General features: G+C 44.9%; 2 protein-coding genes across 2 annotated transcripts in view; one reads left to right on the plus strand and one right to left on the minus strand.

The window, feature by feature from the left end:
* Nucleotides 1–13,837, minus strand: part of LOC144697423 (uncharacterized) — a 512,621-nt gene that overhangs the window by 21,853 nt on the left and 476,931 nt on the right. The gene's annotated exons all lie outside the window — the stretch shown is intronic.
* LOC144698449 (uncharacterized) overlaps nt 1–13,837 on the plus strand; it is a 40,752-nt gene that overhangs the window by 16,558 nt on the left and 10,357 nt on the right. Inside the window, 1 exon segment of the mRNA XM_078570390.1 lies at nt 720–780. Within this exon segment, the coding sequence (XP_078426516.1) occupies nt 720–780 (61 nt within the window).

Genomic DNA, 13,837 nt, shown 5'->3' on the forward strand with positions numbered 1-13,837 from the left:
GTGGAATATCTGGAATATTGTGTGCAGTTTTGGTCTCCTTATCTGAGGAAGGATGTTCTTGCTATAGAGGGAGTGCAGCGAAGGTTTACCCGACTGATTCCTGGGATGGCGGGACTGACATATGAGGAAAGATTGAGTCGGTTAGGATTATATTCGCTGGAGTTCAGAAGAATGAGGGGGGGGATCTCATTGACACCTCTTAAATTCTAACAGGACTAGACAGGGTAGATGCAGGAAGGATGTTCCCGATTGTGGGGGAGTCCAGAACCAGGGGGGTCACAGTCTGAGGATATGGGGTAGACCATTCAGGACTGAGATGAGGAGAAATTTCTTCACCCAGAGAATGGTGAGCCTGTGGAATTCGCTACCACAGAAAGTAGTTGAGGCCAAAACACTGTATGTTTTCAAGAAGGAGTTGGATATAGTTCTTGGGGCGAAAGGGATCAAAGGATATGGGGAGAAAGCGAGACCAGGGCTATTGAGTTGGATGATCAGCCATGATCATAATGAATGGCGGAGCAGGCTCGAGGGGCCGAATGGCCTACTTCTGCTCCTAGTTTCTATGTATGTTTCTATATATATGTACTGTGTGTAGATGAGGTTTGAACTGATCATCGAACCTGGAGAGACAACCGTGCACCATTGAAAAACCAGTGGAAATGTGGGGACTGTGAGAAGGGATTCTGGTCCCTTTTTGAGCTGGAAACTCATCAATGCAGTCACACCGGAGGAGGGGAGAGGCCGTTCACCTGCTCCGAGTGTGGGAAGGGATTCGGTGATGTATCCGACCTCCAGGAGCACCAGTGAATTCACACTGTGGAAAGGCCGTTCACCTGCTTCGACTATGGGAAAGTCAGGGGGTAGCTGCGGCGGCGCTGGGCCGGTGGGTGGCCTCCGCGGCCGGGCTGGGTCGGGGGACACCCATCATCGGACTGGTGGAAGGACCGGGTCGGGGCCGACCCGAACCCGAGCAGCAGTGAGGAGGGGGCCGGCTTCACCAAAGATCCCCCCTGGCCCCGGGCAGGCCGGGTCGGGACGCGGGATGAGTGGGGAGGAGGAGGCGGGGGCCAGCGGGTACCGGGCCGGGGTACAGAGCGGAGACAGGGGGCCCAGCACGAATCCCTCGTACGGCTCTTCCTTGATGAGAACTAGAGGCGAGAGAGAGAGAAACAGGAGAAAGGGGCGATTAGACACCGAGATTAGACATAGTGTATTTAAGAGCGAGATAGATAGATTCTTGATTGGTAAGGGGATCAAAGGTTACGGGGAGAAGGTGAGAAACTTATCAGCCATGATTGAATGGCGGAGCAGACTCGATGGGCCGAATGGCCTAATTTCTCCTCCTATGTCTTATGGTCTTATGGAAAGGATTCAGATCCCGGTCTAAGCCGAGATTCACCAACACAGTCGCACTGGGGAGAGGCCGTTCACTTGCTCTGAGTGTGGGAAGCGGTTGGATAGTGCTTTTTTCACCTAACTAGTATTCCAGAGACCCAAGATAATCCTCTGGGGACCCAGGTTCGAACCCCACCACGGCAGATGGTGAAATTTGAATCCAATAAAAAAATCTGGAATTAAAAGTCCAATGATGACCATGAAACCATTGCCGATTGTTGTGAAAACCCATCTGTTTCACTAATGTCCCCTTTAGGGAAGGAAATCTGCCATCCCTACCTGGTATGGCCTACATGTGACACCAGACCCACAGCAATGTGGTTGACTCTTAAATACCCTCTGGACAAGGGCAATTAGGGGTGGGCAATAAATGCTGGCCTAGCCAATGGTGCCCACATGAATGAATAAAATAATTGTGGGAAGGGATTCAGTCAGTAATCTACCCTGCTGACACACAGGCAACTTCACACTAGGGAGAGGCTGTTCACCTGCTCTCAGTGTGGGAAGGGGTTCAGGCTCCGTTGAAGACATCACAATGACTGAGAGGGGCGTTCCCAGCACACACCGTGACCCATTGGTTCCAGAAGGAAAATACTGCAGATTGGACGACAGCTCAGCGCGTTTGGCAGTCAAAGTTTCTCCCTCCCTCGCCCCCCACCACCCCAACACGGGTTGGGGTTCTACCCCCTCACTGTGGTCAAACCGGGTTTGTCCAATGGGAAGATCTGGAGGGCGCTGGTCCTCCAGCGAATCAGAGCACGGGCTTTGTGCCAATGGCTTCACAGAGATTCCCTCATTGTCTGATGAGGCGGGCGTTGGACAATGAGCTTTTTTTTTATTGTAAAAATATACTTTATTCATAAAAAATCTTCAATCACATTCAAAACCATTTCAAAAACAACATTACAAGGGTACAATCCAGGTTAAACTTTTACAAAATGTATCACCAGGTGCATCAGTACAAACAATATTACAATCATTTACAGCCTTTCATTTTGATCTGTACAGCCCGAGGGGCTCTAAACAGTTCCCAGTCTCTCGGTGCGCTGTGGTAGAAAGGTCTTAGACAGCGACCCTTCCCCATTGCGCCTTTGCGGCAGCTGCCCCAAGCTTTAGTGCGTCCCTCAGCACGTAGTCCTGGACTTTGGATTGTGCCAGTCCGCAACAATCGGTCGGGGACAACTCTTTGTGCTGGAAGACCAACAAGTTTCGGGCAGACCAAAGCGCGTCTTTCACCGAGTTGATGATCCTCCAGCTGCAGTCGATGTTTGTCTCGGTGTGTGTCCCTGGGAACAGCCCGTAGAGCACAGAGTCCTGTGTCACAGAACTGCTCGGGATGAACCTCGACAGCAACCACTGCATCTCTCTCCAGACTTTCTTTGCAAAGGCACAATCCACAAGGAGGTGAACAACAGTCTCTTCCCCACCACAGCCACCTCGAGGGCATCGTGCAGAGGGGGTGAGACTCCTGGCGTGTAGGAAGGATCTGACGGGGAGGGCCTTTCTCACCACCAGCCAAGCTACGTCTTGGTGCTTGTTGGAAAGTTCTGGCGATGAGGCATTCTGCCAAATGACTTTGACAGTCTGCTCGGGGAACCATCCCACAGGGTCCACCCTCTCCTTATCCCTCAGGGCCTCTAGGACGTTACGTGCTGACCACTGCCTGATGGACTTGTGGTCAAAGGTGTTTTTCCGCATAAATTTTTCCACCAGGGACAGGTGGTACGGCACGGTCCAACTACTTGGAGCGTTCCGCGGCAGCGTGGCCAGACCCATCCTTCGCAACACCGGGGACAGGTAGAACCTCAGCACGTAGTGACACTTGGTGTTTGCGTACTGAGGGTCTACGCACCGCTTGATGCAGCCACACACAAAGGTGGCCATCAGTATGAGGGCGATGTTGGGCACGTTTTTTCCCCCTTTATCTAGAGGCTTGTACATCGCGTCCCTGCAGACACGATCCATTTTCGACCTCCAGATAAAGCGGAAGATGGCTCGAGTGATCGCCATCGCGCAGGAGTGTGGAATGGGCCAGACCTGCGCCACGTACAGCAACAGCGAGAGTACCTCACACCTGATGACCAGGTTCTTACCCGCAATGGAGAGGGAGCGTCGCTCCCACATGCCCAGTTTCCTTTTCACCATAGCCGTTGGACAATGAGCTTGTTCACCTGCTCATTACTGCCCGGCAAAGCCGCTGCTGGTGCTCCTCTCTCTCGGAATGAAGGTTTAGCTTCACACACATTAAAACTTTCACCTGTGCCCAACATCTGTGAGCAAATCGTTTTCCTAATTCTGGGTTTAAATTGTTGACTTGCAGGAACTGAAGGGAAAGGAAATGAATCAGGGAGGGTGCAGACTCTGGAAAGGTTGTTCCGGGTCTCTCTCTCTCTTAAGTTCCATCAGCTTGACACATTTATTTGTCTAAAAGGATGGCCTCTTTCCTAATGTTAACATTTAAAGCGGTGTTTCACGTTTAAAGGGGTGGTTTCCCCAGGAGGTGGCTGGCATTCAAGGGGACAATAAATTAATATAGGACAGAGATATGTGTGGTGTTGTTATATGGTGCATATTATTCACGGTCCTCTGATTAAGTACATTTACTTCATTTCTTGTGAATGAATCCATTTCAGTAACAAATGTTGAAATGTTTGCTCCACACCCACAGGGTTTTATCTGTTTAAAGCCACAAACAGGAAGGTCCAGTTTTCTCCTGGAGTTTGAGGCAAATCAGCTTCCAAAATGATGCAGAGTTTCAGCCAATGAGAGAGATCCGGGCTCAGCCCCGCCCCTCATTCACTCCGATTGGTTGGAGGACCAGCCGCTCCCGCTCGGTCCTCCAGCCCCGCCCCATCTTCCTATTGGTCCGGAGCACGGTCAATCACGCCCCACGGGCATTGTAATCTGATCATGCGCAGGCCCTGACGATAGACGGTAAGAGAGCTCGAGCGAGCGGGTTTAAAATGGAGGTTTTACAAAGACCGAGTGTGGATTCAGAGCCCAAAATAAAACCGGCAACATCTTCTCCCTAAGATGCGACTAGAGAACCGTGAACATTATCCCCGACTCCCCGGTCTCTCCCTCGCTCGGGTCCGACTCTTGGGGGGTTGGAAAGGTCTGCTAGGCCCTGGCGCATGCGCAGTGTCAGCTCATTCAGGGAGAGTCTGTAAATGAAGGGAAAAATGATGCAGGTTAGGGAGCGTCTCTAAAAATGATGATTGTCAGGAAAAATCTGCAAATGAAGGAAAAATGATACAAAAACAGAAAATGCTGGAAAAACTCAGCAGGTCTAACAGCCTCTGTGGAGAGAACAACAGAGTCAACGTTTCGATTCCATATGACTTCTTCAGTGGAAAAGTGATGACTGAGCATGGAGTGCTTTCAAAGGAATGGGGAAATACTGATGAGTAGAGAATGTCTGGAAAGAATCATTGAGTCAACTCCAGTGGAGTTCCCCAGAGACCCTTGCTTTTCCTGATACATATTAGCAATCTAGATCTTGGTATGCATGGGACAATTTCAAAGTTTGCGGATGATACAAAACTTGGAAGCACTGTAAACTGTGAAGGGGACTGTGCAGAACTTCAAAAGGACACAGACAAGTTGTTGGAGTGGGCAGGTCGATGGCAGGTGAAGTTCAATGCAGTGAAGTGATTTCATTTTGGCAGGAAGAACATGTAGAGACAATATGAAATAAGGGGTACAACTCTAAAGGGTTCAGGAGCAGAGGGACCTGGGTGTATATATGCATAAGTCATTTAAGTGGCAGGACAGGTGGAGCGAGCAGTTAATAAAGCATACAGTATCTTGGGCTTTATTCATAGGGGCAGAGAGTACAAGAGCAAGGAGGTTATGCTGATTTTATATAAGGCACTAGTTAGACCTCAGCTGGAGTATTGTGTACAGTTCTGGGAGCCACACTTTTGGAAGGATGAGAACGCATTGGAGAGAGTGCAGAAGAGGTTTACAAGAATGGTTCCAGGGTTGAGAAACTTCAGTTATGAAGATAGATTGGAGAAGTTGGGACTGTTCTTGGAGAGGAGATTTGATAGAAGTGTTCAAAATCATGAGGGAGCTGGACAGAGTAGAGAGGGAGAAACTTTTCCCGTTTGTAAAAGGATTGAGAATGAGAGGGCACAGATTTAAAGTGATTTGCAAAAGAAGCAAATGTGATGTGAGAAAAAAGCGTTTTCACACAGCGAGTGGTTGGGGTCTGGAATGCACTTGCCTGGAAGTGTGGCGGAGGCAGGTTCAATCGGGGCATTCAAGGAGGCATTAGAATGTGCAGGGGTATGGGGAAAAGGCAGGAGAATGGCACTGAGTCATAACGCTCATTTGGAGAGCTGGTGCCAATGTGATGGGCTGAACGGCCTCCTTCTGCAATGTAACAATTGTGTGATTGTGCGATAGAATAGCACAGTACAGGAGGAGGCCATTTGCCCCATTAAGTCTATGCCAGCCCTTTGCAAGATCCAGTTTGTTCCACTCCCCTGCTCTTTTTCCATAACCACAAGAATTGGGAGCAGGAGTAGGCCATTCAGCACCCCTCCCCCCAAATCTGCTCACCATTCAATAATATCACGGCTGACCTGATTATAGCCTTAACTCCACCTTCCTTTCTGCCACCCCAGAACCCTTGACCCCCTTGTTGATCAAAACTCTGTCTAACAGCCTTCTAAATATTCAATGACCCACCTTCCACCTCTCTCTGGGGAAGAGAATTCCACAGACTAAAGACCCTCAGAGAGGAAAAATAAATTCTCCTTATCTCAGTCTTAAATGGGAAACCCCTAATTCTTAAAATGTGTCCCATGGTCTGCCACAAGGGGAAACACCCAGCATGCACCCTGTCAACTCCCCTCAGAATCTTAGATGGCGAGGGGATGGCGTAGTGGTATTGTCACTGGACTAGTAATCCAGAGACCCAGGGTAATGCTCTGGGGACCCGGGTTTGAATCCCACCACGGCAGATGGTGGAATTTGAATTCAATAAAGATCTGGAATTAAAAGTCTCACGGCGACCATTGTCGATTGTTGTAAAAACCCATCTGGTTCACTAATGCCCTTTAGGGAAGGAAATCTGCTGTCCTTACCCGGTCTGGGTCTGGTCTACATGTGACTCCAGACCCACAGCAATGTGGTTGACTCTTAAATTCTCTCTAAACAAGGGCAAATAGGGATGGGCAATAAATGCTGGCCTAGCCAACGACGCCCACATTTCATGAATGAATAAACATAGATCATCTCTCACCCTTCTAAGTAAGTATAGGCCCAATAAGTATATTCCCCGGGAGTCAGTTGAGTGAACCCTCTCTGTTCTGCAATTATATCCTTTTTTAAGTAAGGAGAGCAAAACTGTACACAATATTCCAGATGTGCCCTGTTGCTGGAACAACACTCCAAGCTGCCCAAATTTAAATGCCAAGCTGTCCAAATTTTATACCCTACAATAGCCTTCCTGTACAACACTTCCTGTACCAGCATCAGCACATCAACTTTGTATGATTCACGTATCCAGATCACTTGGTACCTCAGAGTCCTGCAGCCTCTCTCCATTCTACTCTTCCTGCCAAAATGGACAAGTTCACATTTTAGGAACATAGGAGCAGGAGTAGGCCATTCAGCCCATCGAGCCTGCTCTGCCATTCAATACTTTCGTGGCTAATCATTCACTTCAATGCCTCCCACCCACCCCCCCCCCTCCCCCCCCCCCCAAACGCTATCCCCATATCGCTTTGCGTCATTGGCATTTAGAAATCTGTCAATCTCTACTTTAAACATACTCAATGACTGAGCTTCGACAGCCCTCTGGGTTAGAGAATTCCAAAGATTCACAACTCCCTGAGTAAAAAAGTTTCTCCTCACCTCGGTCCTTAATTTGAAATTGCGTCCCTGGGTCCTAGGCTCTCCAACCAGGAGAGCATCCTACCTGCACCTACCCCTGTCTGTCCCTTTAAATATTTTGTAGGTTTCAATGAGATCACCTCTCATTCTGCGAACCTCTAAAGAATACAGGCCCAGTTTCCCCAATCTCTCTTCACAAGACAGAGGACATAGGATCCCCAGGAACAAGTCTGGTGAACCTTCGTTGCACTCCCTCTATGGCAATAATACCTTTCCATGGTAAGGGAACCAGAACTGCACACAGGACTCGAGGTGCGGTCTAACCAAGGTTCTATACAATTGAAGCAAGACTTCACTACTCCTGTACTCAAATCCTCTGGTGAAAAAGGCTAATATACCATTAGCCTTCCTAATTGACTGCTGCACCTGCTTGTTAGCTTTCAGTGACTTATGGACAAAGACACCTGAGTCTCTTTGTACATCTACACTTTCTAATCTCTTACTATTTAAGAAATACTCTGCACGTCTGCTCCTTCTACCAAAGTGGATAACCTCACATTTTTCCACATTACATTCCATCTGTCATGTTCTTGCCCACTCACTTAAGTCTGTCCAAATCCTATTGAAGCCGTTTTACAACTTCCTCACAACACACATTCCCACCTAGCTTTGTGTCATCCGCGAATTTGGAAATATTACATTTGGCCCCCACATCCACCCCACATCCAAATCATTGATATATATTGTGTGTTATGGCAGGCGGGTGGTAAATGCCAAGCTGCCCAAATCCCAGAGGGAAACTTGAAGCAGCTGCCACAACTATTTGCAATTTGTATTTATTTCGAGGTGCGGGCTTTGAGTTCAGTAAAAAGAACACCACCAAGTCTTATAGGTTTCTTAAAAGACTAAATTAAACCTTTATTACATAAAAAAATGATTTTAAGCACTTAAATAGGTTTACAAATCGCTACTATAATAACTTCTAGCTCCCCTGATTAATCTAACTCCCAATTACACCTCCGTTAAGACAACAATAAAAACAATAAAATGTATTTTAAAAGACCCAGGCAAAGTAATAGATACCCTAAACAGTCAAACTCAAAGTGAGTTTTCTTAACTTCAGTTCTTGCAGACAGCGGTTTGGACACATAGGCTGGAGGCTTTTCACAGTTGTTAGATCTTAGAATTCCTGCCTTTACACACAGCCTTCTCTCCTTTATCCATATTTTTTCCATTAAATGCAAATTCCCATTGTTTCACTATGTCTTTGGACTTTACCTCTCTAATAATAAAAATCTATCATAGTGCCAATTTTACCAGTAATCTTTGGGAAAAATAAACACACTGTTTCTTAACTTCTCCTGGCTAAGTGAAACATTTCACCCCTCTTTTCAATTCAAGCTAGTCTGGTTTATTTTAAAATGCAAATGTTTCCTCTACACCTCACATTGTAAAACTTCACCCATGTTTACCCACTTAACATTTCAAACCTAGCTTATTTTCTGATTCATCAAAGTCTTCAGACCAGCTGCCTTTAATTCAATTAAGTCTCCCCCCGCCACACACACACAGACCCATAGACACAGACCCCACTATTACTTTACACCCCATTATTACTTTACAATAAATTCCAATAACATTATGAACATTATTATATCTTCCTGACATACCCCTCCTTATTAAAAAAAAACATTATAATTTAAAAAGATGGCTTTATTTTCTGAACTTCCGTGATAAATACCCTATCGGTTTTTCAGTTCCAGTGTCATCTTCTTGTAACAGTACAGCCCCAATGCCTATATCGCTTACATCAATGGACAACTTGATTGGCGTAATTGGGTACTGCCAAAACTGGTGTCGTAATTAATACAGTTTTCAAATTGTCAAATGCTTTCTGACAGTCCTGTGTCCATTGAAACTTCTTGTTCTTTTTTAATAGTTCAGTCAACGGAGCAACCACACGGCTAAAATTTGGTTCAAATTTCCAGTAAAACCCACTCCTGCCCAGAAATCTCAAAACTTCTCGTTTTGTTGTAGGCACGGGGAAATCCAAGATAGCCTTGACTTTCACATCTCTCAGAGCCACCTTACCATGTCCAATGGTATGGCCTAGGTACGTAACCTGCACTTTTGCAAATTCACTTTTAGCCAAGTTCATCACCAAATTAGCTTCTTGTAATCGAGCAAATAATTCTTCCAGGTGGTGTAACTGCTCCTCCCACATCTGACTGAAAACTATCCAGTCATCAATATAAACAGCACAATTGCTCAGACCTGCAATTACTTTGTGTGTTAGTCTTTGAGATGTTGCAGGTGCATTTTTCATACCAAATGGCATGACATTAATCTGATAAAGTCCATCTGGCATCACAAAAGCCGATATCTCTTTTGCGCTCTCCGATAATGGTACTTGTACTTGCCAATATCCTTTTAGCAAGTCAATCTTTGTGATAAATTTTGATTGTCCCACTTTCTCAATGCAATCTTCCAGCCGTGGTATACGATATGAATCTGCTTGGGTCACTGCATTCACCAGTTGATAGTCCACACAGTCTTTCTGTTCCATCTGGCTTCAGTACCAGCACAATAGGTGAACTCCAGTTACTGCAACTAGACTCTGTTATATCATTTTGAAGCATGAATTCAATTTCTTTCTGTACTTGTGATAACTTTACCGGATTTAATCTATAAGGATGTTGCCTTATCGAAGATGAAACTTCTACAGACACATCATGTACAGCTAAATTTGGCCTCCCCAACTTATTTCCACAAATAGCTTTGTGTGACTGCAATAGCTTCTCAAAATCGCTTTGACACTCGTCTGGAAGGTATTACATTTAAATTGTCAAGTACCCCCTCGTTATCCAATTTGATTAGAGGAAAATCAGCCTCAGAATCCTGCATTTCAACCTCTTTCCCATTACCTACCACCACGAGCACCTCCTTTTGGTCCTCTCCTCTGTCAAAGTACTTTTTAAGCACATTTACATGACGCACCCTCTGCTTCTTTCTTCTGTCTGGAGTATTTATTAAATAATTTACTTCACTCAGTTTCTTTTCAATCCTGTAAAGCCCACTAAACCTTGCCTTTAACGAGTCACCCAGTACTGGTAACAGAACTAACACTTTCTCCCCACCAACAAAACTACGAGCTGTAGCTTCCCCGTCTTCCTTCACTTTCATCACTTGCTGTGATATCTTTGAATGTTCCGTAACCAACTCACATGCTCTGTCCAATCTGTCTCTGAAATTTGGTACATAATCCAGGAGAGCAGTTTCTGAATCTTGACCCACCAATTTCTCAAGAATCAATTTCCGTGGTACTCTCAACGCATGACCATAAACTAATTCTAAAAGACTAAAACCAGTCAATGCATTAGGAGCACCTTCCAAACCCACGACCACTACCACCTAGAAGGACAAGAGCAGCAGATAGATGAATAGATGGGCACCGCCTGGAAGTTCCCCTCCAAGACAATCACCATCCTGACTTGGAAATATATCGCCGTTCCTTCACTGTCACTGGGTCAAAATCCTGGAACTCCCTTCCTAACAGCACTGTGGGTGTACCTACATCACATGCAGACTACAGCGGTTCAAGAAGGCAGCTCACAACCACCTTCTCAAGGGCAACTAGGGATGGGCAATAAATGCTGGCCCAGCCAGCAAAGCCCACATCCCGTGGATGAATGATAATAATTTAAAAATCCCTAATAGCAAATAACAGGAATGGAATTCCCCAACCCAATCCTGTGGATAATCCTGACTATACACCCTCATCATAGTTTTTAGAGTATGATGCCATCTTTCCAAAGCCCCTTGTGACTCAGGATGGTAAGCTGTTGACTTAAATTGTTTTATCCCCAAACTGTTCATTACTTCCTTAAACAGCTGTGACATGAAATTTGAACCCTGATCTAATTGTATTTCCTTAGGTAAACCATATCTTGTAAAACAATTAGTCAACTCTTCCACAGTTTTCTTTGCTGTAATATTTCTCAAAGGCATTGCTTCAGGAAGCCTGGTAGACACATCCATTGTTGTTGATTTCTACTTTTAGTAGAAGGGCGGGGTCCTACACAATCAACCATGACCCTAGTAAAAGGCTCTTCAAAGGCTGGAATTGGAATTAAAGGTGCCGGCTTAATCACTGCTTGTGGTTTCCCTATCACCTGACATGTGTGACATGTTCTACAGAATTTGACTACATCATTTTGCAGTCCAGGCCCGAAAAATGTTTTTGTATTTTTGCCTGTGTCTTTCTAATTCCTAGGTGTTCCCCCATTGGAATTTCATGGGCAATTCTCAGAATCTCATTTCTACATCCAAATGGTATTATAATCTGATGCACCTCTCCCCAGCTTTCATTTGCTGAAGCATGACTAGGCCTCCGTTTTCCCATTAGAACATTACCTTAAGGTAATAACATTCTGGAACACATTTTGCCTCTGCTTCTGAGTAAGCTGTTTAATATAAATGTCTTATTTGCAAATCCTTTTTCTGTAACTCCACTAACTGCCTTGAGTTAAAGCTGCATTGTCTTCCAGACTTTCTTCCTGAACAATGTCATCAAACACACTGTCAGCTAATTGAGCTTCCACACCTTCTCCCTGCCTTTTAACTTCTTGTCCTTCTTGTTTCAACCTATGAGCCTGTGATCTCGTTATCACACAATCTGGAAACAATCCAGGATGCTCTCTCTGCAACACTTTTGTTGAAAACACTTCTACAGGCTGCTCAACTACCATGGGCTTCACTCACATCTGGGACCCAGCTGTATCATTACCCAAAATAAATTGAACCCCTGCAATGGGCAATTTTTCCACTACTTCAATAATTACCTGACCTGTTTTCCATTTACTCTTTAAATGTACCTTCCACAATGGAATAAGTTTAGCATCTTCATGAACCCCACTTGTTCCTGCAATACTGCCTCTGAACAACAAATATCCCATAACATTAAGGATTGACTAGACCCATGTGTCTCTTAAAATTTTAACATCTTTACCTACTCCACCATGTGCACATGGAAAGACTCCCCCTTCACATACAAAATCTTTAAACATTTCTGCAACCTGCTCCTCAGAACTATCTTGGGTAACTGTGAACACATTCCCACTTCTTTACCTATCACTGATCCTGCCTGTTTTACCTGTACACAAACCACTGTTTTTTCCTGTGTCTGAACCTCAGAACCCACAGTACTTTTACTTCCAGTAAAAAGTACTGCACCCCTGATTTTCCTTGCAATTTCCAGCACACTGACTTCGTGTATCCAACTTTATTGCAATAAAAACAACTTAATTTTCAATGTCACCTCTACCCTCAGCACCTTCCTTTTTATTCTGAGAAAAAACTTCCTGGGAATTTCCACCTACTCCTCTTCCCTGACTACCCACCTTCCTTTCACCTTCCCACTTTCTATCCTTTTCTGATTTAAAAGGGTGATGAGAAAATCACAGAATCACAGAATCTCACAGTGCAGAAGAGGCCCTTCGGCCCATCGAGCCTGCACTGACACATGAAAAACAAAAATGTTTAGCTCTATGAACTAACTCATAATTATCAGCTGTCTCTGCTGCTTGTCTTACCATTCCAACCCTCTGTTCCTCCACATGAGTTCTCACTTGCGAAGGAATTGAATCTTCAAACCCTTCCAAAAGAATTACCGCTCTAAGAGCTGCATATGTTGTCTCTATCTTTAATGCCCATATCCACCGGTCAAAATTACTTTGTTTTACTCTCTCAAACTCAATATAAGTTTGCCCAGGCTGTTTTCTCATATTCCTAAATTTCTGCCTGTATCCCCCAGGAACCAACTCTTATGCACTCAAAATAGCTTTTTTTTTACCATATTGTAGTTCACCGACACTTCTGACAGTGGAGCATAAACCTCATGTGCTCTACCCACCAACCTGTATTGTAATGACAATGTCCAGTTTTCCTGTGACCATTTCATCTGTTTAGCTATCTTCTCAAATGAAATAAAGAATTCTTCAACATCTATTTCTTGAAACTTTGGAAGAGCTTGTACAAATTTAAACATCTCTCCACTGGGTTTTAAGTTAAAGGATTTTTCATCATCAGAACTTTCCTCAGGACCTGAGATTCTCTTTTTTAACTTTCAGCCTTTTAAGCTGGTATTCCCTTTCTCGTTCCTTCTCTCTTTCCCTTGCCTCTCTTCCTTTATCCTTCTCTCTCTTGCCTGGAATTCCAGTTCCAGCTTTCTTTCTTTCTCCTGTCTTTCTGCTTGCTCCCTTTGAAGTGCCCTTTCTTTTCCCGCTGCCTCTAATTCCAATTTTTTCATTTGCAACTGAATTTGAGCCCATTCCAATGCAGCACCCCTTGGAGAACTCGGTCTCTCAGGTATCCCTTCCAATTTCAAATGTTGTGCTATACCTTCAATTATATCTGACTTCCTTAACCATGCAGGTAATCCCAATTGTAACTTATCTGCCAATTCCATTAATCTAACTTTAATTACCTTCTGTAAACCAGCCAAAGTTACAACATTAGTTCCTAGACAAGTCTTGGCAACTGCCAAAGCCACATTGCAGTCTCACCATTTCAAACAAAAACCTCACACCTCCTGAATTCA

This window comes from Cetorhinus maximus, chromosome 23 (genome assembly GCF_964194155.1).
Source record: "Cetorhinus maximus chromosome 23, sCetMax3.hap1.1, whole genome shotgun sequence".
NCBI lineage: Eukaryota > Metazoa > Chordata > Chondrichthyes > Lamniformes > Cetorhinidae > Cetorhinus > Cetorhinus maximus.